The sequence below is a fragment of the Myiozetetes cayanensis genome, unplaced genomic scaffold (genome assembly GCF_022539395.1).
Source record: "Myiozetetes cayanensis isolate MyiCay16 unplaced genomic scaffold, myiCay2020 scf4, whole genome shotgun sequence".
Classification (NCBI taxonomy): Eukaryota; Metazoa; Chordata; class Aves; order Passeriformes; family Tyrannidae; genus Myiozetetes; species Myiozetetes cayanensis.
The window spans coordinates 63,084,836-63,112,671 of NW_026087631.1; the positions used below are offsets into that span (position 1 = coordinate 63,084,836).

Here is a 27,836-nt window from a genome sequence, read left to right on the forward strand (position 1 = left end):
CCTCATAGGATATGAAAGTCTGGAGCGTCTTCTTTGAAGGAGCAATGTCAGTCCAGATCAAATGCAAAGGATCTTCATTGCTCTTGGATTCTGGGTACATATAATGTCCGTCAGCAACAAGAGCGAATATAGCACTGAGAAGCTCTTCTGCAGGACCAGATAAATTGGGGAATTAAGTCACAGCTCTGTGATTGCCTGACTTAATGACACTTAATTAGTTATTTCTAAGTGTTTTGCTGACTTTTTTCCTCCTCTAAGAAAATGGGATCCAATGTGTCAGGCAAATAAAATGCTGGAAGACTGACTGTGGGATGAGGAAATTACCAGCATCTGATGGAACTAAAACTGTACTCTCTGCATTCCTGATGTAATTATACCTATTAAAGAAGAGTCTCTATGTAACAAGAAGGTCTAATTAAATTGCCACCAGGAGAGAACTTCTCAGTTCATGGTGTATTAAGCCCCTAAGAGATCATGGGATCACCTGGCTAGAAGTCTCTGATGGCTCAGGGGAAGACTTCTTTGCAGTCCTCACATCATGCAAGGCCTTCTCCCAGGAGGACTCAGGATGCTGTTGACTTTGCTGCTCACAATTGGCTTATCCCACCTCATCTTCTGCCTCGGACTGATCACTTGAGACTTGGGTGGTGCAGCATCCCATGCCAAGTGCCCTGAGCCACCTGCCCACCCAGGGGCAATCTCCTGCCCTGAAGGCTCTGTCTTGTCCTGGCATCACTTAAGCAACAGTGAGAACTGGCTGCTCCTACCTGCACTGTGCAGAGCATCTGCCCTACTCCAGCCCCAGTGGGCAGCCAGGTTCCCACCAGCAGTGGCTGCCTGCTGATACCACCCAGGCATCTCTCTCCTGGGAGCACGTTGGTACCTGGGCCTGCACAGACTTGTGGTCTGATTGTTTTGGCCTTTTCCACCTTCCTGACAGGTCAGGGCAGATGGACACTGATGTCATGCTGAGCTATGGGTTTTCTTACGCCGTCTGATTCCTTCCATCTTGCATTCCTGCCTGGGGCAGCAGCATTCGTTACACTTGCCATAGTGTGTTGCAGCGTGCTCTGAGCCCAACCCACACCTCCATAGGAGCTCACAGAATCATAGGATGGTTTAAATTGGAAAAAGACCTCTTCAAAGCCATCTAGTCAACCCTCCCTGCCATGGACAGGGCCACCTTCCACTAGACCAAGTTGCTCAAAGCCCCATCCAACCTGGCTTTGAACACCTCCAGGGATGCAGCACCTACAGCTCCTCTAGGCAACCTGTTCCAGTGGCTCACCACCCTCCTTATTAAAAACTCCTTCCACACATCCAGTCTAAATCAACTCTTCTTCAGCTTAAAACCATTGCCCTCTGTCCTGCTGCAACAGGCCCAGCTAAAAGGTTTGTCCCTATCTGATGCAGTCCCTTCAGCAGTGACAAATGAATCCCAGGGGGAGCCTGGTGCCTTCTGTTAGCTTCCAAGGCAAGGGATGCCTGGTCTGGAGCACGTCGGCAGAAAAAGTGATGCTAAAAAAAGCCACGAGAGGTTATGAAGAGTTTCAGGTGGGAAAGTACTGGGAGAATACTGTGCAGAAAGCTGTTTTGGGTCAGGTCCCCAGCTGCTACATGAATATCTTGGGAGCACTCCGGCTGCATTTTACCGTGTGCATCGCCTTCCTCAGGCATCACATGTGCCAGGACTCAACGTGACTGAAAAGGAGATTTAGGCACAATTGGGTCGGAGACCTGCAAGGGCCAACAGGGTTGGTAACACTGCTTTGGTGCGCTATAGAGGCTCTAGAGGCTCTCTTTCTGCAGGAGGCAAAAATTACAGCTGGACTCTAACACTAGGGTGGGCTATAGGTAGGTGTCCCCAAACTGACCTGCTTGGCCCTGAGACACCTCAAAGCCCTTGTGCTTCCTGCATCTCAGGGTCAGCAGTGCTAAATAACATCCCTTCTGCCTTGAGCTATTGCCAACCAAAAGGCATGGATTAGGGTAGCAAAGGAACCTGCTACACGTGACACCAAGGTCCTGCCAAGAAACCTGGGAAACGAAATGATTTTGCCAGTGCACCTTGTTCAGGCAATGTTCCCATCGTATGCCAGAACTAAATGCAGAGCTTAAGCCCAGGAATGTCAGAAGAGCACGCACGGAGAGGCAGAACCAGCTTGGGAAAAACAGCAGTTAACTAACAGATGTTGTGGTGAATTGAGACATCCTCGCCTCCTCTTCCCAGTGTTCTCCCAGGAGTCATCAGTGCCAGCACTGCCGCATGGCTGTGAGTAGGACTGACATAAGGCTCACACATGTCCCTCTTGCCTTGCACCCATGTCCTGCTCAGCTCTCCCCCAAATTCTGGGCAGCAGGTTGGCCCCTCCACCCATTTTGAGGAAGGAGCTCTTCAGAGGTTGTGCAAGGACCCAGGACCTGCCAGCAGCACAGTTCTATAGGCTTTCCCCACTTTCTTTGCTGCCTCAACTCAGACTGTGCTGCCTATCACGTCCACCCCAACACCCCGCTGGCAGAGCTATCTGTGGGTTTTATCGCCCAACAATGCGTGCAATGTTATTGTGCTAGAGAGAAAACAAAGCCTAATCCATTTTAAATTAAAACAGTGCCCCAGCGACGTGCAACTGATGCAGACATGGTCTGGCAGTGCAGTCCTGCTGGCTCCACAAGGGCTTCACCCCAGAGGTGCCGGGCTGTCCACTCTGCTCCCAGCAGACGTCAGCCACAGCCTTCAGGCTCAGGGGCTGCTTGCCCAGGCCCCTCTGGTCCAAAGCCTCTGGGCTCTCCTGTCTCCTAAAATGCTGTGTCACTCTGGGTGAGAGGTGGAGCATTGCTACGTGCCAGAAGTTAGCAGCAAACAGAAAGCAGGGAAGACAGAAACATCTGGGACCTTCCAGTGGAAGGAAGGGTTGATAGAACAAGAGGAAACAGCTTCAAGTTGCACCAAGGAAGGTTTAGATAGGCTTTTAGGAAAACTTTCTTCTTTGAAAGGGTCGTCAAGCATTGGAAAAGACTTCCTATGGTAATGGGGGAATCACTGTCCCTGGAAGCATACAAAAAACAAGTAGGTGTTGGCACTTAGGGACATGGTTTAGTGGTGGATCTGTCAGTGTTAGGTTAATTGCTGGACTTAATGATCTTAGATGTCTTTTCCAGCCTAAATTATTCTATGATTCTATGGTGGTCTAAAGCTACAACAGAGCCTTTGCCAGATCTGGCTTGGGGTTTATAAATCTCAAACAGACTGAAGAGGAGGAGAGCATGGGTATGGTCTTTGCAAAGCAGGGCACGGGTTCTTTCAGCCCTAAAGACCATTTTTTGGGCTATACTATTGTGTTCTAAGAAATCAGTTTCTATGATGACCCCTCACAGCTGCATTTGTCACACAACAGCATTAGAGAGTCCACTCAGGAGGCAAGGCTGGCCCTGGGGCTGCTGGCTAGCCAGAGCTCTTTCCCAGCCTTTTTCCAGGGTAATTTTGTTTCCAGCTGATGTGTGCATGGACACTGGCCACAAATGTGCAGAGCAGACTTGTGGTGGCCACACTGGGTTGCGTGGTAGAAAGCAATGCTTTGTGGTTGGGATAAGCAGGCTCACCTCCACCTTCACTTCATCCCTGAGTCTGGCAAGATGAACAAAGTTTCATCCCATTATGATGAGGGACATGCTGTGCCCCACTGTGCTGGGCAGAGCTGTTTGGCTTGTTTGATATATGGGTCTTTTATGTTTGCACTATTGTGCAGCAGTCACGGGTGTGAGCCTCGCTCAGCTGCCATCACGTGGCAGCGAGTCTTGCCAGTGGGAGCTGTGGCTGCACGTTCCTTCTGAGATCCCTGCCTGTCTCTCCTCTGCTGCTTTGCCACTGCATGCAGGAGGGCCTGGTGCCTGGGAATGGGCTGTGGAAGATCAAGTCTAGCACGTGCTGATGAGACTTAAGACCTGTTAGTTTTTTGGAAGCCTGATTCGGGCAATCGAGCCAAGTGGCCACAAGTAAAACCTCTTTTGTTTGTGTGATGCATCTCTATGCATCTGACCAGTGTCCTTCTGTGAAAGATGCAGCCCCTGTCCTGTGGCTGTGCGTGTGCTGCTGGCACTGAGGCACGGAGAGGATGGGTGCTGGCAGGCTGGATCCGAGCACTCCAGGGTACGAGCTGTGCTGTGCTGGGGTGTGCTGCCTCGGGGGGAGAGTGTGCAGCATATGTTAGAGCCTCATGATTTCTGTGTGGCTTTCTGGCTCTCCTCTCCTCTGTCACAACCCTGCAAGCGTCATTTCTGAATCTGACTTCCTTTTCTTCAGCCTGTTCGCCAGCTCATCTCTGAAAGAAGATGATGCTTAAGAACAGAGGTGAAAGAGTTCACTGGCCTGCTACGTGTCAAAGAGATCTCCTGTTTTCTGGGGGCTTCCATACAAGAGGCACCAGAGATGCTCAGGCCATCTGAGCTCCACGGCTCGGCTTCTGGGGATGTTTGACAGCCGAGCAGTTCCTTCCCCTTGAGAAAAACCCTGCTGGGATGACTGTAAGGAGCTCTGCAGAAATTTGCTCTGATTTGGAGGTTAATACAAGGGCCCTCTGGCAAAATCCCAGCAGTGCTCAAAGGCTGGTAAAGGGAGGATTTTCTATGAGGCCTGGGTCACCTGCATCCCTTTGAAAATGTGGCACACAAAAGCAAAGCACATGGCCAGAGAGCAGGATAGGATTAGGAAATAACTTTTTTTCCCTTGGAAATCCAGATGTTAGAAAACAGTATTGAGTGTTGAAGCAGAATGGTATGAATTCCTACTGGGATACTGTGCCAGAAGGAGCTAATGCTTTTCCAGACAAGGATGAATCAGAACGAGTTACAGAAGGATTTGGGTTGGAAGGGATCTTAAAGATCATCTCGTTCCAATATCCCTGCCAAGGGCAGGGACACCTACTAGACCAGGTGTCTCAAAGCCCCATCCAACCTGAATCTTGGACCAATAAGTGGGAACAGGGAAGAGATGCCTCCTCCATAAGCAGTTTTGATGAGTCTGCAAATTATGTAAAGGGCCCTTTTCTGGTGTCTGCAGCCTTGAAACAACTTTTTGATGGAAAATTGGAGAAGCCACGGGAAAAAACTACAGTCTGCTTAAAGGCTGGAAAAGTGTCCTCTAGAGATAAATTAAAAGGGCTTAGTTTCATTAATTTATCAAGATAGCTACTAAGAGGGTCTTTGATAAGGATATGGGGGATACACAGGGACTGTTCAGAACCCTGGACTCGCAGCAGCACAGTGTTACGGTCAGACTACTGAAAAACAAACACAAAGCCTGTTGTTTCAACATCCACTGGAGGAGAATTCTAAGGGAAATCCTAAGTGCCTGTAAGGTTTTTGAGCTCTGTTGTTTGAAGGTTTCTGATCAAACCATGTGTTTCCCAGAGCCGAATGTGGAATCATGTGCAAGCTGCCAGGCTCAGTGCTAGGGCAATTGGGTATGGTGATGATGGGTAGAATGGTTTAATGAGTCTTTTTTTTTGCAGCTATAAGTCTCTAAGCTGCCACAGGGCTATCCTGCCTTCCATCCCAGATACCTTCTATTTTGTTTTAGCTGCTTTAGATCAATAAGACACCATTACAAGTATTCAGAGTGGTTATTTTTAACTTGCTGTTCCACAAATTCCCCTTTCTTTAGGTATTTGGCTTGTAGTCTTATGGCCCCAACAGAGGCTTTGCTGCTCCATTCCCCTCTTTGAAGAAGCTCTTAAAGAAGAAAAAGTCACCACAGAGTATTTGACACAGTCACTCCTGATGTCATTTGTCTGAGTAGGTCTGACCACCACCAGTATCTTCTAAGCAGTGAAACGTGTTTGGTCTCCAGGGATATAAAGTTTGCAGTGCTGGGGAAATTTCACCAGAATGCATTTCACAACTTACTGTGAATTACAGGCAAGATCCTCAACTCTGGTCATTTCTTATTCATTGAAACATTGTTTCTCCTTCCCTAATGCCAGTCCACAATAGGGGTGTAGCTTGGTAGTTTCCTGTGACTATAACACAACTCAGAGTTTGCTCTAAACCCACTTGCACCAGTCAGTGCTTGCTTAATTTAAACACCCAGGGAACTAGCCTAAGCTGATGGTCATTAATATTGTTTCTTAGATGTGGGGAAATGATTGTATACAGGCTGGTTATGGAAAATAACCTTATGTTGAGTGGTAAAAGTTTAATTGTACAAAGTGGAAGGTTAAAAATATTTGCAGTCATGATCCTTAATTTCAAGGACCTGAAGTTAGAGAAATAAACTGCAGGAACTAGTTAATGAAGTCACCTGGACTAAGAAGCACGAGGACTTGGCATAGAACAAAGAGTGCCATGGAATTTTTAGTTCACTCAGTGCAAAACCATCTGGAACTTGTGTCCTGAATAATGTGTAAATATTTTAGAAGGTAACTCCAGACCTCAGTAGTTATATACCTGTGTCGAATGATATTGAGAATGCAAGAAAAGTCTGCTCTCAAGAGTAAAAATGGTCGATCAACAAGGACTTGGAGGTCAAGGTGCTCATGGAAAACATAGGAATTGTGCCCCACTGTGATCCTGCAAAGGAAACTCTTAACAAAAGGTTCTTTAGTAGTACTTGAAGGAGACTGGGACAACTGCAGAGAGGAGATGGCTCTGTGTAAATATTAAAAATGAAGTGTTAAATGTGACTCCACAACTGGACAAGTATCTACCTCCACCTTTCCAGACACCGCAACAGAAGCAGAGGACAAAACGAAAAGCAAGTGTAAGGACAGACCACCCCATCCACAATAAAGTCTGGAGATTAATGTATTCCAGTGGCCTGGAAATTGCAACCTGAGAGCTGAGAGAAGGAATAGATGGCCTGAAGGTCTGCTGTCCAATTGGAGATGGTGCCACAGGGGAGACTAGTAAAGGTACCTCACTTTCAGTGGGGAAAAAAGGGATTTTGGTGTCTTTGGAAGAAGTTACGTAATAAGCAGGAAAAAGGATAAAAAGGGATAAGTATTTGCTACTATGATTTTGTAGCATGCTAGTCTAGATTCTCTCTAGACAAAGGAAATGTTCTGGGTTCCTTTACGAGAATTTCAAGAAGTTTTTTGAGTAATTTCAAATGTCAGTATCAATTTAAGCCAAGTTGATAAGGACTGTAAAGATACAATAAAAAGGGGGAAAATAATGGGTCATCTTAAGAAAAGAGGCCCTGCACAGTAAAGAAGGTATTACTGCAACACACTGAAGTGTGGTTTAGGACCCCCGCTCATAAATTCTGTCATTAAGGGGCCTTCACAAGGGGGAAGAACGTGCCAATGCCGTGAAGCTGGGAAATACTGCTGTGCAGCTGAAAATCAAGGTAATTGCAGCAGGGATGTGAAGGCTGCTTTTAGAATCATGGGAACTCATATTCCTGAGTGCTGACGAGCTGCAAACGAGAATTCCTGGTATAAACTACTGTAGCAAAACAAACAAACAAAACACACACAAAAACCCAACAAAAAATAGAAGGGCAGGCAAGCCACCTGATTGTGTGCTTACTGTGAGCACATTCACATGTGTCAAGAGGAGTATTTTCAGTATGGGTTAAATGTGTAGCTTAGGATGTGTACATTCACTAAAGATGAATTAAAACTTGAAGAGGCGCAGAGGGTTAATGAGAACCGGAATATAAAGGTCGTTTATTTTCTGACAAGCTAAACTCTTTTAGGCTTCTGTCTAAACTTTCAAAACACAGTTTGAGAAGGGATAGAGTTGCTCCCTATAAATATATCAGGGAATAAATGCTACCAAAAGGACAGCCTTCATATAGGAACAAATAAATACATTTTAAAGGAAAATTCAAAGAAGATTAAAAAGCTAAGGTTTTACACTAAGCCCAAGAAAACACATGGCAGGAGAAGGACCACTGCTCTCCACACGTAACTTGATCAGGTCATGAGGGAGGCCACGTAGCTCCTTTTTAACAAAGGGGGATCAGACTCAGTGCCCAGGCAAGTGCTGTCAGTCCTGATTTGCACATAGCTATAGGTAAACTCTTGTTCTGTTTACTGCAATTAAAAAGATTGACGTATTCACTGCTTAAGAGAGATCTTGGTGCAGCTCAGTCCTCTTGGAAGTGCTTGCCAGCTCCGAATTTCCACATTTTTGTCCTGCTGAGACAACGCTATAGCTGGTACGTTCCAGCAGCTGATGGGGAGGTTGCTTTGCTGCCTGGAACGGGCTGACTCAGGGATCCACAGGCTCCTATGCAGACCTTGCCTGAAGTCAGACTTCCTAGTTCACAGAAGTTTTGATATTTTGAAACTCAGGTTTGGAAGCAATTCTCCTAAAGTGCAAACAAAATTGAGTATCCCATCGTTCAGGTTGTTTTTACCAATCGGCAACAATGGATGTGTAAATATTATACGTCATAATTGCACATAGAAACACAAAAATGTGTGTTTTAAACCCACCTCTATTAGAGCTGCTAGAATTCATAGCTCCAAAGCAGCTGCCACACCTCAGGGGTGGCCCTGGTCCAGGAGCTCCCAGGCCTACTGGCTCCTTTGGCTACTTCTTCCTACAGTGTGGTTTCAGAGCAGAGCAGGATCTGGCCAGACTGGGCCTGGAGCCTCATAGCACAAGTGCTGGGTTACTCTGAAATTAGGAACTATTATCCTAGAAAATCAAGGGACAGCAGCGAGCTAATTAACACTCTTGCCTCAAAATATTCCTTGCCATCCTACCCTCAGGCACTGAAAGTTGGTTATTTGTTGGACACAAGCTGTGCACTGTGGTGGTGGAGGGATTGGGTGGCCAATGGTACCAGCACAATGAATGTATGGATGTGGAGATGAAAATAAAAATAACTGTGAGGAGACATTTTATGCAAACTACTGCAATTGCAAAGCAATCTAATATCACCTCAAAGGGAAGATTATTGTTTAGGGAATTCTAACCAAATCTCAGTAGTGAAATACAAACTGCAGGTGCCAGTATCTGGGATTCACCACACTGAATGGCACGGATCAGCCTGGTTTTATTTGGAAGTCATCCAGGGAACTTAACTCTAAATTGTGAATAGGCACAACAGCAGCACTGATAAACTAGTGCCTACTGTTGTTACATTAAAAGTAACAGACAATAAGCCCTCAATAAGCTCAGGAATTCATTAGTATATCCCGTGGGAAAGGATTACTGGTAGAAATTTGAATCAGTCCCAGAGTGCCAAGATTCTTCTAGACATCCAAGCCTTTCCTTAGCATGAGTTAATTTTCCTGGGAATGACAACTTTTTCCTGAGAATAAACCCTTTTACAAGTATTCAGAGGTCGTCCCTCCCCACAGCACTGGAGCTAAAACAAGACCAGCCAGTGTTTCCAGAAGTACACCCACACTATCTCAGCCCGGTGCATCTTGTGCTGCGCAGGATTGGAGACGTTCCCTGGTGTGCCAGTGTTTTGTGCCTCGGGCTGGATCTGTGCTGAGCTGAGCAGAGGTTTGGTGCTGTGCATTTCAAGATACGTCACAGCAAAGAAGAGCACAGGGCTGGGCTGAACCCATCTGATCAGATCTCCTCTGACATAAGTCCACCAGAGAATCCCAGGGGGAGAGCTTTTGGTGAGGATGTAGCAGTGGTATGAAACTTGTAGAAGAGAACAAACTCTGCATGCTCTTCTACCTGGCCTGCAAGGGTCATGGGATGGAGCTGTCGTCCACAGTCCAGAAGGCACATCCAGACAAAATGCCCTGATCATGGAGTCACTTTTTATTCTAACAGTACATTATAGTTTAGCTAAATGAAAAGGATTTCGTTTAGCCAAGTTGAAGGAGATTTCATTTAGCTGAACTATAACACAGTGTCCTCATCTGCCAGGTATCATCTCTACAAAAAAGCTGATGAAGTTATACTTTGTATCGATGGAAAGAAGACACGTGTGATTACAGCTGCTGTGATATGATACGCTCATCCTCGCAGAGCAATGGAGAGGGAGGACAATGAAACCTAAGAAAGTCAGGGCAGTAAAGGTGACAGCTCCACGAGTACTCCATTTGTGCAGAGTCAACACAGGGCAGCGTCTCTGGAGAAACAAGCGGAATGGATAGACAGGTGTGAGGTGGGAGCTGCATGCGGCTTGTTCGGAAAAAGGAACAGATGGAGCCTGTCATTCCTCTGCCGTATACACCTGCCTTGTTCATTTCCCTTCAAGATAAAGACCATTAATAAGATAAACAACAGGAACACGAGCAGGAGAGAGCATTGGAATTGTGGTTTATCGTATGTTTTCCCTCCACAGTCCTGTTTCCTTGAGCCCTGATGAATGAATATCTTCTTATCTTCTTATCTGATGTTTCAGTTTATCTGTTGTTGGAAGGAACACGATAAAGTCTGAGTTTGGGAGTGCACTGAGACCACCTGCAGATCACCACTGAAGGCAGGGTTCTCCAGAGAGGCCAGGAGCAAGGTAGCATCTCTGGCACAGCTCATGGCAGAAGCCCATGGTGCCAGGCTGCCAATGGTTGTGTTCCCAGCTGTCAGCTTTTTGAGAGAGGTTCCTTCTATTCAACACAACATCCGGCCCCAGCCGGATCTTCTGTACTGCTTGAGGGATGTTGAACCCTCTTGCAGCAGATGTGGATGTATTCACATGGCTACACTGGGTGCACTCACAAAGGAAGGTGCTGGGATGACCAGTGGGCTGGGAAACAGCTGGGCAAAATGGGTTTAGCAGAGGCTTGGAGCCCATGGGGCACGGCACAGAGCTGGCACTTTGGCAGTGCAAGGCACAATATCCCATTAACTTGTCCGACACCTTTTTGTGCATGCACAAAGTGCATGTTGAGGAATAAGATTTCCCCCCATTCCTTTCTGCACCACGTGGAAAGATATTTTTCTGGTGGGACTCAAACTTCCTGCCTGATGATTTTGGTTGACTGTGCTGTAAATCAAGCTATCCTGAGAAATAAGTGCTCATGCCCTGCTCTCCAATACTAGGAGCATGGAGCTCATTCCACCAGGCTGGGCAGTTATACTGCCTTGCTCCTTCCTTATGTGGGAACCACCCTTGCCCCCAAAGAGGCCTGGGGCCCTCGAGCTTGCTGTTTCTGTTCCTGACCCTTTTGTGATGGGAGAAACAGAACTGTGGGCAATAACTGAGAAGAGGTTTCACGCAAGATTTATACAACAGCAGGATGGGGTGGTTTTTGTTTTGTTTTGGTTTGGTTTTTTGTTTCTTTCTTGATAATCTGACACTTACTTCACTTTTTTCTTGGCAAGCGGTGAGCTGACATCACCATGACTCTCTGGTCTCTTCTAGGAGTTCCATTAGCTGATTAAAGTCCACCCTCGTGCCATGCATCCTTGATTACATCAAATGTGCATCCCTTTGCATCTACCAACCCAGACTGCAATCTGTTGTAGACGTGACCCGTCACTTTTGGTGCAGGATGTTGTTCCCAGCTTTTTGGTACCCAGGTACACTGTATACATACACTGACAGCACCCACATGCTTCCCCTTACCTCTAAGGAGCAGCAGAAAGACTTCTGCCCAAAGCAGAGCTGTGTCATCCTCTAGCCTCCATAGAAATAAATGCTTTTCTTAACTGTTCTTCAGTAAGAAGAGGGGACATCCGCTGCTGAGGAGTCCCTCAGCCACCCACTGAGGAGAAGAGACAGCCATGGCTGAGAGATCTCACTGAGAAGATGGGACAGTCATGGTTGAGGGGTGCCAGCCCAGATGCTAAGAAGAGGAGACACCCACTGCCAAGGAGATTGGACATCCATGGCTGAATGATCCCAACCCCATCACTGAGCAGAGGGGACACCCACCCCTAAGAGACCCTTCACTCACCACTGTGAAGACGGGACACCCGTGGCTGAGGCGTCCTTCACCCACTGCTGGGGAAGAGGGACACCCACCACTGAGTGAGGCCAACCGCACCTCTGAGGAGAGGGGACACCCTGGTTGAGGGCTCCTGAACTTCCTCACCCCAGGGTTCACCGCGTGTCCCGGCGGCGGCCTGGGGTGAGGTAGGGGCACCTCCGGGCGAAATCGTGGGTTCGAGTCCCGCACTGGACGGCTCACCTGGCCGGACCGTGCGGCTGCAGACTTTGCCTCCAGCCCCTATAAAAGGTAACGGAGGCGTGAGTCAGAGCCGCCGCCTCCTCCCCGCCCGCTCTCACTTACGTGCGGCCGGGCGGGCGGGCAGGCACGGAGCCGCCGTCCCGCACCCGCGCACTTGCCGGAGATGAGCCGCGCCGCGCTGCGGGTCTCGCTGCTGCTCCCTCTCCTGCTCCTGCCCGCCCTGGGCCGCGCCAGCTCCGAGAGCAACAACGACCAGGAGCACGGTGGCGAGGAGTCCCCGCACTCCCCGGGGAAAGGTGAGCGGGGGTCCCCCCGCGCGAGGGGCACCGCGAGGCGTGGGGCACCCCGCGGCTGCGTTTGGGGTCCCCGTGCACGGTACGGGGACCAAGCCTCGGAGCTTGGTTTGGGCTCCCCGGTCCCTGGGCATCCTGATGCGTGGAGCACCCCAACACTGAGTTTGGGGTCCCTGACCCATGGGGTGCCCTGATGCAAGGGGTTCCCCCACCCTCCTTGCTGGGTTGGGGATCCTTGATGGCGTGGGGCGTCCCAGTGCAAGGGGTGCTGGATTTGGGATGTCTGATGCTTTGGGGGGTGCGAGGGTGCTGTCCCCAATGCTGGGGAGCTCTCCCCTTGCTTGGTTTGGGGGAGGGAGGGGGTAGATGTTGTACCCCTGCTGCACCTTTGTTAGGGCTCCAGGTGCTCCCCAGTGTGAGGTGCCCCTGTGGAGCTGTGTCCCTCCAGCATCTCCCAGCTGCGGGCGCTGCCCCCCCTCCCAGCACGTCCCTGCCTTTGTCCCTGCTCCCGCCAACTCCTGGACGGCCCGACCAGCCCGACCCCTGCCCAGGGGCTGGGCCCTCGCTTTGTGGGCAGCCTTTTTCCCTCCCTAAGTCCCTTTTGCATCAGCCTAGGGGGCTCACGACTTTCTGGGACGGGGGTCCCAGAGCTGTGCACCAAGCAGTCCCTGCTTGCTCCGGGGGATCACCGGGAGGTTCCAACCCCGCACCACGGCGTGGTGAACGCCGGCCGGTCCCCTTTATCCCGCAGCATGTCTGCTGGGCTGCCTTGCATCCACCTTGTCCCCCTGCAGCCCAACGAGGACGGGGTCTGGCGCTGCTGGAGGGGGCTGCCCGATGGCTGGCGATGGGAAACTGGGACGTGCCTAAACTCAGGGCTGCGGGGTGGTGCCCCTCCTCCTCCCTGGCTGGCGATATGGGGGCTTTCAGGGTCAGGGGAAACGTCCTGGGTGTTTGGTCTTGGTGCCTTTTCTGACTGGAGACCGTGGCCCTTTGCAGGGATTTTGGGCGAGTGCTGTGGATTTGCTCGCGTGGGGCTGAGCGCTGTAATGGGACATTGCTGTCCATGCCTATGCTTCTTGACCCTCTGTTGCCCGCAGGTTTGTTTCCCGGGCTCAGCCTCATAGCTGAGTCTTTGGTTTTGCCTCTGGTAAGGAGTTGTCCTGACCTGTGCCGGGACAGCAGCCCTGTGGTAAGGACCGGGAATTGTCTGGTGCCAGGAGCTGCTTTTGTTATTGCAGTGAATCACTTTTCTTACCCGAGCTGCTCTTGCAGGGCTGAGCGCAGGACAGAGATGGGGATGCAGATGGTCCCTGCCACAGACATGAAGTAACCCCGGCCACAGGGTGGGAGGGTGTTTGCGTTCAGCATACTGGTGTGCTGCGCTGGCAGCAAGCTGCTGGACACTGCATGGGGTTTGGGATCCGTGGTTGGGATCACTTTGCTTGGGATAGAGATGGGGAAAGGCAGCGGCATGGAGGTAGGTACAGAACAGACAACTTGGCCTGTGCAGTGTTAGAGGCTGAAGGTCTGGATGGAGCCCAGAAGGTTGTGGCTGGAACCCTCCAAGGCTCCTGCCAGGTGCCAGGAGACGCGTGTTTCGGCACCTCTGTCGGGCAATGAGCTGGTTCCCACTTTCTTGAGGCTTGTGCATGAGGTAGGGCTGATGTCCCCCCAGCCCTGGGCACTCAGCACATATCTGGGGGTTGGCACTGAAGCTTTGCCATGAGGTTGCTTCCTGAGGAGCCTCTGGCTTGCCCAGAGACCTGAGTCCCATGTTACGTGTGTCTTTCGGAAACTGTAACTCCCTTTCTGACTGCAGCCTGTTTCCTCTCCCTCCTATTCAGATGTGTCTTGCTCTGTGTCCTCTTCTTGCTCATTCTCTGATATGATACTTTTTGTTCGTTCCTTTTCCTCCAGCTGAGCCCATTTTTCTTGCTTAACACTCCTTATTCATCTCTTTCCCCAGTTCCAAGCACTGATCTGTCCTCTGGGATTTCCCCATTTTTATCCCTTTTGTTGGAATGGCCCTTTCTCTGCAGTACTCTGTAATTTTTTCCTCTTTCCCCCAGCACTTGCTGGGGCAGCTGGGTTCAGAGTGAGCAGGAACATGCCCTGGAGTAAAGCCTGCCTTATGCCTTCCTCCACACAAACCCATGCCCCTCTCAGGGCAAGCTGGCGTAGTCCTGGGCCCCACAGCCCCAGCAGTCCTCCCCCAGGAGAACAAAGAACAATCCCTGTGGCGACCTGTGCTACCAGTGGCAGATTAAAGGCTGATCCCAAAGGCTTGCAGTGGGTCAGAGTTTATAAACACAAAGGGGCTTTAATGCAGGCAGGCTTGGGAGGGATCAGTGTCCCCATGGGCAGCACATGGGGTGGTGTACTGGAAGGATATGGGTGCTGCATGGGGTGTGTGTCTGGACGGAGAAACCAGGGCAGATGTAGGGCTGGGATGGCACAGCCCTCCCACAAAGAGACTTCTCGTGGGGCTTGGCAGAAGGGTGTTCAAGTTATGCACCCACCCTGCCGAGACCCTGCCCAGACCAGACCATGCCTGTGCCATGCTTGCCCCAGGCTGATCTGAGAGCTGGTCGTGGGCAGCGAGAACACAGTGGCACAGCCCAGGTACCTGGTCAGGTTATTGCTCTCAAGGGAGGTGGTGCTTGGATGTCTTTGGTAGGCTGGGACCTGGATGCTGTGGCTGGACCCTACTTTGGGACCTGCGCTCAGTGCATCTCTTTGTGTCCTCATACCTCTCACCTTATTTATTGAACATCAGGAATAACCTTACCCTCTTTTCTGGAGCATGAGCTACACTAGTCCCTTCACAGCCTGGGACTGATCTGTAGACAGGGCACAGTGAGGTGGTCCTGACCTGGCATCTGCAAACTGAACTCATCCCATAGGGCTTTGCCCCAGGTATGGCTGAGGGTTGGGTCAAAGGGGACAGGAAGCTCTGGCAGGATCCCCGTGTGCCCTGTGGCTGAGCACAGCTGATAAGAGAGGTAGAAGTGAGCCCGCTGCCCTGCCTGCCACACACAAGCCATTGGAATTCTAGAGTTCAAGGTGAGCAGGCAGCACCAATGGCTGTGTTGCTGTCATGCAGCATCCACGCTGTGAACAGCACACGTGTTCGTTTCAGTGTTATCAGGTGCCCTGCAGCAGCCTCAAGCTGTGTATCTGCTAAAATGTGAAAGACTGAGGATAGGGAGTGCAGAAGGATAGGGCAAACCCTCTGGTCTCCTTCCTTATTGTTTGGCTCTGCCGACAGTTCCCTCTGGGTCTGTGCAAACGATCCCGAGTCCTTCAGGTGCACAGTCCTTCCCTGTGTGCCTCTGGTGAGATCTGCTTGCTGCACTGGTGCCTTTCCCATGTGGGATTTGTTGCAGTCAGTGGTTGTGCTGGCTCCTCACCCTGCCAAAAGCTGCTCCTACCCCTCCTCCCGGGCTGCAGGACATGCGGAGCAGCACGCTGGTAATGGCAGCGTCTGCCTGAACTCGGCAGGAAAGTGTTGTTGGACGGTGTTGGATGTCAAGGAGGGAAGGGAGCTGGCACTTGCAGCACTGCCTGTATCCTAGAATGGGAGGGCTCGAGTGGGAGCGAGCAACAGCAGGAGAAAGCACAAAGGGAGGGAGTGAAGGGGGGAAATTCGTGGGAAGCTTGGCTGGATCAAGGGCTGCTGGGGAAAGGGGGTGGTGGTTAATAGGTGAACTGGAGAGGCTGAGCATGGAGATGTTCTTGCCTGCAAGGGAAGGCAGCTCCTGTGTTTTCCTGCTGGGACCTCTGCAAGCAGTCCTCCTCTTGCATGTTATCTCCCAGTGTGCATATCACATCACCAAAGTTGTTTCCCCCCTTTTTTTTGGGAGTGCTTTGCAGTCCCTGCCGGGGCTGTGAGTGCTCAGAGTTAGGGCTGGGCATGCAAAGACCCACTGCCGAGGTGCAGCCACGTCTGTTGTGGTGAGTGGCAGCAGTTCAGTAGAAAGGAGACCTGGCACCATGCAGTTTTTCGAGGGAGAAGACGTGCTCTGGCGGGGAGTGTGGGAGGCAGATGAAATCATGCAAATCAGCACTTGGGTAGGGCAGTGGGTTAATGTTCATGGCAAAAGGCTGCGAGATTGCAAATGCCCCCACGTGGAAGGGATTGGAGTAGTGCAGGGCTCCTCTGAGCTGTGCCAGGGCCGGGGCAGATGCTGAAAGCCTGACCTGGCTCCAGAGCTGGGCTCGTCTTGGTGCTCTCCTGCAGCACTCTGTGAGCGTGCCAAGGGGACCAAACGCTGCACAGCTGGGCTTGAGAGATGCCTCCCTGAGGGAGTGGCCTGGCTTCACCATCACTGCACCCAGATCCCATGGAATGGGGAAACACACTCAGGTAGTTTCAGGATAAGGACTCGTAGGTCCTTTTGTTTTTGATGCCAAGACACCCCTGGGAAAGTCTGTTGCATTGGGATGGATCGAGCTGACTCCTGGGTGCAGCTGCAGCCTTTGGGGTGTTTAAAACTGCGGAACGGAGCTGGTGGGAGGCTGTGAGGAGGGTCTGGATCCCCCATGGCTGTGGGAACAGGCGGGTGCTGGGGAATGTGGGAACCTGGGGTGGGTGGCACAGTGCTGACACAGCAGGGCAGGTGTCAGCACGGTGGTGTTGCTCAATCTATGATAGGATGTTCGAGTTGCTTTCTGTCAAGGCAGAGTCCCCGGAGGCAAGCAGAAAGTGGGGTGTAGGGGCGGGCTGTGCCAGTTGAGGCACGTGCAGTGAGCCATGTGCCAGCCCTGGAGTTCTGGGCCTTACCTGTGCCAGGACTGTCCCAATGTGAGTGCTTCTTGGGGTGACTCCCCGTGCTGACAGGGACCCTTGTGCTGCAGGAGGGGAATCCTGCCTAGGAATCAGCAAGTGTGGCTCTTGTGTGCAAACCATGTCCACTTTGTGCAGGTAGTGCCAGAAGGGGCATAAGAGTAGGCGCAGGGTGGGAGAAGGTATAGGGTGTTTCCAGAGGAGGGTCCCTTTTCTCTGGATTTTGGTGCATAATCGGTGTCTGTGGAGCAGGATAGCTTTGTGTGAGGAAGGAGGGCAGGATGAATGGATCTCAGCTTGCTATAGCATAGCTGGGTCCCAGGGCAGTGGCATGACAGGGAGGCATGGAGAAGGCACTGTAGCCTGTCCTGGGTTTCTGCCTGGTGCAGGCAGCTGTGGCTTGCCCAATCCTCTTCTTGCTGCTCCTTCTTCCTATGCCTTTGGGAATACCAGTGCCTGGGCAAGTGATTCCTAAGAGTCAGAAATGCTGCAGAGGTGAGTCACCAGTGAAGCTGGAGGAAGCCTCAAGATCTGTTCCCATCCCTGCCCCTAAACAACCTCCAGAACTTTCCAGCCCAGTTTGGCTGTGGCCACCACTTTCCAGCAGATGCACCAAACACCCCCAGGAGTACCCATGCCTGGATCCTTGCTGTGAGGAGGGCAGGGTCCTGCTGGGCTTGGGGCCTTGCATGGACATCTGGGCCTGGGAAAACTTATCTCTTCCTTTCTCACCCCTGAGCTGGAATCCACTCCTATTAATAGCAAGTGGCTGTCGATAGCTGTTGTCAGCGGCAGGGATGGGGACCAAACCGATGCCTGCTGAGCCCCTTCTGTGTCCCAGCCAGCCTGGCAGGCAGCTGGCCCCACCAAGGGACAGAGGTGGTATTGGTGCTGGACTGTACCTGTTAAATGCTCCTCCAGGCCTTGCTGCTGTATGAATGCCCCCCTTTGCCCCAGACCTGTCCCAGCCTGGCACCCTCTGCTCCTGCCCTTGTGGGCTGGGATGTGCCAACAGCCTGTCTGCAGTGAGGAGCGTGCTGGTAAGGACAAGTCAGAGGAGGAGCCCATGAATTACCTGTTGTGCCAGTCAGAGCAGGTGCATAATCTTTTTGGGCCATGTTTCCCTGTTAGTGGCAAATCTGAGCCCCACATCCCTTTGCCTGGAGGTGTTTGCCTAAAAGGGCTGGTGATAGCCGAGATGTTTGGTCAGGGCATCTGAGAAAAGGCTGTTGTGCACTTCTAAGGCCAGCTCCAGTGACATGCTGGAAATTCAGCTTTGCTGGTAGCTCTGGAGGAAAGTGATGGTGCAAGGGCCAGCCTGTTGGGTATTGTTGTACCCTCAGGACCTGCCCAGGAGGGCTTTGCCACCTCTAGATCTGTGCACAGCAGGCACATCACCAGGTGGGAAGCTCAGGGCACATCCTGCCCTGCTGTGCCCCATGGGTGACACAGGACATGCGGAGGTCTTGGCACAGACTCCTCCCGTCCTCCCTCCTCCTTTTCCGAGGGAAATGTTTTGCACGGTAGGACCCTTATGCAGCTCTGTGTGGGCATTTGGGTGGTTGAGTGAGTTACAGGAGGGTGTTGCTGTGGCAGGAGCTGAGCATTTGTCCTGGCACATTTTTTGGTGGCACTTTGTACCCATAGTAGAAGCACTCACTGGTGTAAGGACAAGGTTTTGGTGCTCATTTTTAACTCTGCTGTGAGTCCCAGGGCTTCTTTCCCCAGTGGGAGGAGAGTGTCTGCATGGTGCAGTGCATCTTGCTGCCCAAACTCCTCGTGATGTGGGACCTGCACTTGTGAAACGCTTTGTCTGGGGACAATGGGAGGTTTTGGCTGCTCCAGAGTAGCTGCCAGGGCATTGGTACAGCTGCCTGGTGACGGAAGCCAGTATTGCTGATTTTTCCTTTATAAGAATGATGACAAAATGTCAAGCCCTGGAGTTTCCCCTCTGACTGACAACTGGGGGGGACCTGACCCTGCCCTGATGAGGCAGTACCCTTTAGGAGCATCCCCTTTGCCAGGGCAGAGGAAGGAGTGGGAAAGCGAAGGCAGGGAGAAGTATTGAAGGTAGTGGGATCCCAGCGACCTTCTGCTGTGGCTGGGAGCGCTGCCTGGCAGAGCTGTGTTTGCTGACAACCTTTCCCTTCCATTTATGTGGTTTTTTCTTTTCTTTTTTTTCAAGGCCACAGTCACTGGAGCTATGAAGGTAAATACCCTACAGTTACTCCTGCTTTCTCGTACCACCCGGCAGATCCTGGGCCTGAGCCAGCCGTGGTTAATGATTAGAGGACTCCACGACTCACCCTTCACTCCTGCTTGACCCTGACACAGTGCCCGAACCCAGGCACCGATGGGCTGAAGAGCCAGGGGTTGCTGGGATTCCAACAGGAAGCAGCAGCTCCAAGGAGGGTTTCCCCAGCCCCTTGGGTGTGGAGGGATGCCCCTCGGGGCAGGGCTCCTCCCTGCATGGGAGCTCCCCTGATCCTGTGCCAAGCAGGGAAACAGGTTGTGCTCTCCAGGCTGGACTTGCAGTCCCTGCTGGGACTTTGACCTGCCCAGGGATTAGTTTGCCTTCACTTCTGTCCTTTGTCACCCTGCCTTCCCATCCTGCCTGCCCCTTCCTTCCCATCATGGCTTGGGAGGCTTCTCCACAGCACCCATGATGGGCATCACCGCAGTGCTATCACAAATGCACCCCTTATTTCTGCAACACCACACTGGGGTTTGTCTTGGACCTGCTAATGCCCAGCTCCATCTTTACAGGGAGTCCTGCAAGTACCTGGCCTGGGGACAAGCCTGGGTTTGCTTTGGCCCATGATACACTAGCAGCAGCCCTCTGCAGTGCAAAGGGGGTTTTCTGGGCATCAGCCGTGCTTATCCCAGGTGTGACACTGGGGAGAGGTGGCTGTTTGTCAGCCACCCCAGCCACGTGAGCTAGCCCTTTGCCACGGAGCCCAGCAGCACAGTGGTACCTTGCTCAAGTGGCAGGGTGGGCGATTCCTGCCAGAGGCCAGGCTGTGCAAGACAGCAAGTGTATGATGAGCTGCAGGGCACTGGCTCCACGGCTTGCCAAGTCCACTTGTAAATGATCTTCGTGCGTTCTTCCTAAACACCCCTAAAATAGACTTTCCTGGCAGCTCACCATGCTCCAAGACCTTTCCTGATACAGCTGCATGCAGTCACATGGTAGCGCGGATCTGCTCCCAGGCTAACTTCATGGAAGCTAAACTTTCATGCATGGATAATCCCCTGGCCAGTGACTGTCCCCTTCCCCACCACCCCCCAAACCTTCTTTCTGGTGGTCTCCTTACACAGGCGATCTCACTGACACTCCCTCCCTTCCCTCTTGCACCAGACCGGGAGCACTGGGATTCAGATTACCCAGACTGTGGGGGCACCAAGCAGTCACCCATCAATGTTGACACAGCTCGGACCATCTTCAGCCCTGACCTGCGGCCCATCCAGCTCTCTGGATACAGCCTGCCCGCCAACGAGAAGCTCGTGCTGAAGAACAACGGGCACACAGGTGGGTGAAAAGGCAGGGGCACAAGCAGAAACACAAGCAGAGGCTGCCCAGGCTCTCCCAGCAGGACCAGGCTTCTCTGCTGCCCTTCCCCTGGGCTCTGGGAAGAAGATAGTCTTGCAGGCTGCAGTCATGTTGCCTTCAAAGCCAGAAGGGAAGCACTGAGCCTTTCCTGGATGAGGGGAGAAACCTGGAGATGTCCAGGAGCTAGCCTTTGGGAACTAGCTCTAGAAATTTGTTAAACTCCACATTTCCTTTAAAAATGTGTCCCTGGTATTTCTGACACAGGTTTGCAGCCACTGGTTCCTCCCCTGCATTTCAATTTCAAACGACTCATCAGTCTCTGGATGTGACTTGGCTTTTGAGTTACCTTCACCTGTCTCTTAGGACTCAACTTTGAGAAACTTCTTCAAGTCTGTGCTTAAGGATGCTATCTCAAGATCTTTAGAAGTTTTTATCCGTCTTTTGTTTCCTTTCTCTAGTTTTAGAACAGTTTTTAGAAAGCCTGGACACAACTTATGTTACTTTAGTATCAGCTATGTTATACCAGAGGGGTGGTCAGAGGAGGTTTCCCAGAAGGGGAACCACATCTTTCCATTGATCTCCCCACAGCTGGGGATGGTTAGACCTGGTTGCTACCAGCTTTTTCTGGGAGCAGGCAGAGTGTTCTGTGCATGCTGGTGTCTGCCAGTCCCTAAAGCTAAGAAAAGGTTGTGGAGAAAGGGACTTAGGAACCTGCTGATGGTGAGATAAGTCACCTCCTTGTCCTGGTAGCAAGGGAGATGGAGCTGACCTGAACTTGTCAAGCTGAACTTGACAGGTCAGACTCGCTGTGCATGGTCCGATCAGCTGCGTGGTGCATGCACAGAGCTCTTATTGTGGCCTCCTGCCCTAACGTGCCTGTGGAGTTAAACTAGTTGAGCTCAGTAGTTGCTATTTTAGACACTCTGGCATTTGGTGTTGCTTGGTGTTTAGAAAAGCAGTCAGAGCATTTTCACTGGGGAGGGGGGCAGTACTTTCTCCCGTGCTTATAAAATGCCTTTATTTATTGTGGCAATGACTGGCCTGCTTTATGAAAAGCCATAAATACATAAAAAGTTGCAAGTCCAGTAAGATATTTGAACAATTACTCATTTTGTTAACATAAAGTGTATATGCTGCATAAGCTTTTTAAAGGGCCTGAAAATGACTCAGGTAGCTAGAAGAAGGAATGCAATGATGCAGCCATACAAAAGAAATGTAAAAGCAGATAAATTCACAGGGAGGGAGCAGTCTCCCACTTCCCGTGTTTGAGTTTTCTATCTCTGAACCCGATGGCAAGGAACTCGAGATGGCAAATGAGTCATCACAGCCCTGTTACATGGTTAATCCTGAATCTGTGCCCTAGCTTGGTGATGTGACTAAGGGGCATTTCACCTATAAAGGAGAAAGGAAAAGAACTGACATTGAAAATGAGGAAAATGTGCTTAGAAGGATAAGACAGCCTTTCACAGGGTCCAGGGATGCTCCTGATATTTTGGCCTCACATCCAGGTAACTCAGCTTTAGATTTGGCATGCTGAAACATGAGTCCAAAATAGCTGGATAAACCACACTGAAGTAAAGGCAAAACAAAACATGAATTTACAGTATCCAAAGAAGCAAAAATTTTAGCTCCAAGTGTTTCCAAAATATTTAGTGCTTCCATGCCACCAGTTCCAGCGCTGTCAGACACTTGCAGGCTACCTTATTTGAAAGGTCCCAGCTTGCCAAGCACCACAGCTCTCTGTCCAGCTGCCCTGCTCTCATAGGTATTCACCACTCTGCCAATATCTTTCTCCACGAATTTTGTCCATGGTCTCTTCATATTATTCTCACTTACTGAATAAATTGTTGGATAACATTTGGCTTGGAGCTGGCCCCAGGAGTCTTTGCAGAGGAGCTCTTCACTTTCCAGCATTTTCACAGCAGCTGTTTTTGAAGCTGACGTATTTACTGCAGTGTCCTACAATCTGAAGTCAAAAGCTGAACCCTGCCACATTGGCAGGCTTGCCCGTAGCTCCGCAAAAGATGGAAAGCAAGTTTTCTTGTTATGATCAATTTCCACAAGCTCAGGGTGACTGTTTCCCTTGAGGCATTTCCTCTGTGTTCCTGTGGGTGGACCGGGCTTTATGTTTTACTGACTGACGTCTTCCTTCTGCCTGTGCAGTTGTCCTGGAGCTGCCTGAGTCGCTGGCCATCAGTGGTGGCTATGCCCAGCAGTACCGAGCTGTGCAGCTGCACCTGCACTGGGGATCCCCGTTGTCACTTGGCTCCGAGCACACCGTCGATGGGCGACGCTTTGGTGCGGAGGTGAGGAGCCCTCGCGGTGGTGCGTGAGTCCCTTCCCTCACAGTGCTGGGCTGTCATGCTCCATGCCCGTGGCTGTGGTTGTCACGGGACGGAGGCTGTAACCCCTGGGTAGGATCCCAGGCAGCCCAGCAGCAATGGAGTTCAGTGTAGGAGGCCACGCTCTGGTGCTGGGCCAGACTCCCGCTGAAGCCTGGTCCTGGGCTGATGGAGCAGGAGCTGTGGCTGTCCCCAGCTGGGGAAGCCAGCTCCCCTGGAGGCTGTGAGTGGCCTGCTTTGGGAGCTGCAGGGACTGTTTACTCTGTACACACTGTCCTCTTGCTCTGCCAGCTCCCATCTGGTTTTATCCCTCCTTCTCTAGCTGCTGTCCTCGAACTGAGCCCGGCTCTGCAGTATGAGCCCCTGGTATGCAGGACATTGCTGTACCTGGCTGGGGAAGTTCCTGCAGGCAGACCTTTGTGCTGGCTGCTTTGCAGCATCACATTTTCTTGGTCTCACCAGCATTTTCCCTTCCCAGGAGGGGTGCTTCTCACATGTGCATGTCTCTCCCAGCCCTTGCTTCAGAAGGCTGGAGCCCTGTGACGGTGAGCATCTCCCATCAGTGCCCATGCTGCATTGGGATTGCATGTTTTCCCTTCCAGATCCATGTGGTCCACTACAACACCAAGTATGACAGCTTTAACGAGGCAATGGTTCGCCCAGACGGCCTGGCTGTACTGGGAGCCTTTCTGGAGGTGAGTCTCTTAGGGGTAGGGCTGGGGTGGGCAGAGCTGGGCACAGTTTTGGGGACTGTCAAAAATGCATCTTGGAAGAAGGGGAGAGAGAGGGCAAGCAGTGCTGATAGAAAGAAGGGGTTGTGGGGATAGAGTGCATTTCCCAGGGAGTGATACCTCATTGCTGGCACTGCCATCACTGGGTGGTCTCCCTTCAGCCCCTGTCCTTGCCATAACTGTGGGGTCTCTGTGTTGCAGGTTGGGCCAAGTGAGAACCCGTACTATCAGGAGATACTTGAGCATCTGTACGAAATCGAAGGAGTAGGTAAGGCCCTGCCCCATGTAGTGCTTGTCTCAGGGGCTGCCACTCTGCAGAGAAACCCACTGCCTGGCAGAGGGAGGCTGCAGCAGGTGTTTTCCATGTGTACGTGAGAAGGGGAGCATTGCACCACTCCTATGGAAGCAGCGCTCCAAGGTGCCCTCTGTTCCCACATGCCTGCAGGGCAAACTCACTGCTCTTTCTCCAGTGGCTGTGGTGGCACACACAGTGCCAGGCTGCCCATGATCTCCATGCTGTTGTCCACCAAGGGATTGCAGGACACTCCCATGGTGTTTCTTCTCCCAGGGCAGCAAGTCTTGGTGCCCGGATTCAACATTGCAGGTCTGCTGCCTGACAACCTGAAACTCTACTTCCACTACAACGGCTCTCTGACCACCCCTCCCTGCTACCAGACGGTGAAGTGGACAATCTTCAACCAGACCATGAAGCTCTCTCGTGACCAGGTCTGTCAGGCAATGGGTGGTCTTGCAAATGTCAGGCACACTAGGTCTTGCCCAGCCTCTCCCTGCAAGCGTGCACCATCTGTGCCTGTGCCCTGCACCCCATCTGGCTCCCAAAGTGGGGATGGATGCTGCTCTGCTCACACTGTTCTCCTTCCAGATGTTAGTGCTGGTGAGGAGCCTGAGGACCGATGACAGCGATCTCCTGCAGAACAATTACCGGCCAGTGCAGGACCTGCATGGGCGACGGGTGCTGGCGAGTTTCCAGACCACCCTGCCATCAGAGAAGCACACTCCTGGTAAGGAGTGTGTGAGCGTGCTCAGGCTATGCCCAGCTGCAGGGGTGCAGAGATGGGGCCAGGAGCAGGAGTCAGTGCTTTGTGTCTCTCACCAGTTCCTGCACTTCTTTCACCCTACCTGGGAAAGATTGTTTCTAGGAACTTATTTTATCCTTAGTCTTGCAGACATAACAATAGGAGGACCAGGGGATATATGTTCAAGAGCAAACAGCCAGGTCCCAGCATCCCAGCTAGCTCCTTCAGTCTCAAATGCAATAGATAAATTCAGTAGGAGCTGCCAGTGGTACAAACTTGCAGCAAGGACCCCTCATCCAAACCGTGCAGGAAGGGCAGTGCTGGGCACCCCTCCTGAAGGTCACAATCTGCCAGTGGGGCCACACAGACATCCTGACCAGGAACACAGTCCCCTGCCTGAGGCAGCCCTGTCTGCCTGTCCTCAGTTTGTCCTTGAGGGCTTTTCTGGCATTGGTGGTTTCCAGGAATGAGTAGGAATGGCTGTTAATGCTCAGGTGTGACTATCGCACTGCATCAATGAATTTTTGCCTGTTGTTACTCCCTGAGGTCACAGGGGTTTTTCTGTTTGACATCCTGTTCTTTTCTGTTTTGATGGCATTTCCTGCACCTTGTGTCAAGCTGACTAATAAGAACAGCACACAGGCTTTGTCCCAGGCCTCAGTAACCACAAGTGCAAGGCACTTCCCTCACCATTCCACCTGCAGCCAGCTTGCTAATGGCTGTAGGCTTTTAATCACTGTGGTCTTCAGCCTGGCTAGCAGTTTCCCATGTGGCACTGCATCAAATGCTTCACTGAAGCCAGGAGAGATAAAATCTACCGCATTTTCTTTGTCTAGAATATCGCTTATCAAAGAAGGATATCGGGTTAGGCTGGCATGCTCTATCTTTGGTAAACCTGTTAGATACTTTATCATATTTTCCATTTACCTCCAAGCCTTTCTTTTACCACTTTCTTGCAGAATCTGTTCCAAAGCCTCCATCTGCCCACGCTGGGGCAAGGGGGGAGTTGCCCAGCTCTACCTTTTAATTTTTTCTTTTCCTTATTTGCTATTCCTGTCCAAAAATCCCCATTACAACAAAGTCACAAAGCCCTTGTTCCTGAACTACCAGGACAATGTCCCAGTACTCCTGGATGAGGTCACTGATCCCCTGCCTTGAGTGCACAGGATGGCTGGGGATTTCTCCCCACATCCGTGCTAACTGCCTGCTTTACCCCTGGGGCCAGTGAGCGCTGAGGTGGCGTGCTGGGGGGTCAAGTCTCATTTTGCTTGCAGCTGCACCTTCTGTACCCACGCTTGTTGTCATTCCCAGTTCAGGATAACCACTCCTGGCCCTGGGAACTGGGTGAAGGTGGCGGCTCTCCCGCAGCTAGATACAGCCTGCAGATAGTGCCACTCTGCACGCTATACCCAAGTCGTGTACAGATGATAGTGCAGCTCTTTAAAAGCTGTGCTCTTAAGCTGGGTAAATATTTGCCCAGTACAGCTCCCTCCCAGCATGTAGGGCCACTATACCATCCCCATGCCGGGTGCCCTGCCTGGAATGGGTGGCTGCCTCTTCCCAGGAGCCACTGACCATCCAGACACAGGCAACTGTCCCCATGGTCACCACCTGGTGGGCTCACCCCATGTCTCTCTCCAGGGTCTTCTGTGGGGTTTGGTACAGTCACAGGGTGCTCTAGTGCTCAGCACCCTGCCTGTGTTTCCTGGGTGGTGGCAACAGCGATGGGGGGGCGAGGTTTCTGGCTGTGCTCATCGAGGCTTCTGTGTGGGCTGTGGTTCAGGGATCCTTTTTTCTACCCTTCCCTTGATGCTTCTGTGCCAGGGTGTCAGGGCTGGGATTCCTGCAGCAAGATGCTGCAAGCTGCTGGGGATGCTGCAGGCAGCTCTCCCCAGCCTGCTCATGGGTGATGGGGAGTCTTGCGGGCAGCCCTGCTTTGGCAGGGGGGCCCAAAGGCCTGCAGGCTTGACACTTCCCTCCCTGAACACCTGGGGAACACCTCCTGACTTCGCTGTCTCTTTTACAGGTAGTGACGGTTCAGCAGCAACAGCAGGTAGGTGAGGGGCTGGTACAAGGGAGAAGGTGGACGGGAGCGTACCTGCTTGGGAATTGGGATCCTGGAAGCCATGTTCTGTGCTGGGGGGGCAAACAGCCACAGTGGGTTTGCAAGACATCTGTGCCGCTGGTTCTCACCCTCTGGTCTTGTCTCCTTTGCAGAAGGACATTCCAGCTCATTTCATGCAGGTAAGCGTGCTGAGTCGAGACTGCTCCTTTGTGCCCTCTCTGCCTTTGGGCCCCCAGCCTGCTCCCTGCCTTGTCTCACTCAGCCAGTAGCTGCAGGGGACCACCCCCAGTGTAACACAGCTCTGCTTGGCTTGTAGGGGACGTGCTGGCCGTGCTCTTCGGGGTGCTCTTTGCTGTCACAGCACTGGCCTTCCTGCTGTACATCTACAAGCACCGCAGCCAGAATGCACGGTGAGCCATGGGGACATGCAGGAGGGGGCCTGGGTCCAGGGCATGAGAAGAGGACTGGTGGTCTCAGGCAGCAAGACCTTCTGCCTGGTCTAACATTCTCCCCTTTTTTCTTCCCCCACCAGGCTGGACTCGCCAACCAAATCCAAAGTCATCTACACAGCAGCCAGCACCGAGAACACTGCATAAAGTCCACTCCTCTGTGGTAGTCCCAGCCCCACCGGTTCAGCTGCCACCCCACCTCCCCTCACTCCCACCCCGGGCCAAGGATGAGCCAGTGCTCCAGCATCCCTTGGCTGCACAGGCTGCCCACACAGACTGTTTGCCTGGGGCAGCATTTGACCCCAACAGATATTTTTGTTATAAAAAAGGTAAAAACTATTAAAAAAAATAAAAAAAAAACCACAAAGTAAAAGCCACCCATGGTACCACACCTCTCTGCTGTTCTTGTGAGAAGCTGTGGGGCAGAAAAGAGCACCCTGGTGCAGCTGGATCCCTATTGGAGAAGGGTATGCAGGGACCCCTTCCCAACCAGCAGAGACAGCATCAGCCCCTGTACACTGGGCAGAGCT

General features: G+C 51.7%; 1 protein-coding gene across 1 annotated transcript; it reads left to right on the top strand.

The window, feature by feature from the left end:
• Window positions 1–12,165: 12,165 nt before the first annotated feature.
• Window positions 12,166–27,688, top strand: CA9 (carbonic anhydrase 9). The gene is made up of 12 exons (XM_050329873.1): window positions 12,166–12,346; window positions 19,318–19,341; window positions 20,491–20,661; window positions 22,846–22,988; window positions 23,627–23,719; window positions 23,957–24,023; window positions 24,324–24,481; window positions 24,639–24,777; window positions 26,819–26,845; window positions 27,010–27,036; window positions 27,174–27,267; window positions 27,390–27,688. Exons 1-12 carry the CDS (start codon window positions 12,214–12,216, stop codon window positions 27,451–27,453), a joined length of 1,140 nt encoding a protein of 379 aa, XP_050185830.1. The 5' UTR covers window positions 12,166–12,213; the 3' UTR covers window positions 27,454–27,688.
• Window positions 27,689–27,836: the final 148 nt, after the last annotated feature.

Excerpts from the sequence above, each read along its gene's own strand:
- CA9 (XM_050329873.1), top strand. The coding sequence starts at position 12,214 with ATGAGCCGCGCCGCGCTGCGGGTCTCGCTGCTGCTCCCTCTCCTGCTC. Across the intron at positions 22,989-23,626 it reads GGCGACGCTTTGGTGCGGAG|ATCCATGTGGTCCACTACAA; the intron begins GTGAGGAGCCCT and ends TTTCCCTTCCAG. Across the intron at positions 24,024-24,323 it reads GTACGAAATCGAAGGAGTAG|GGCAGCAAGTCTTGGTGCCC; the intron begins GTAAGGCCCTGC and ends TTCTTCTCCCAG.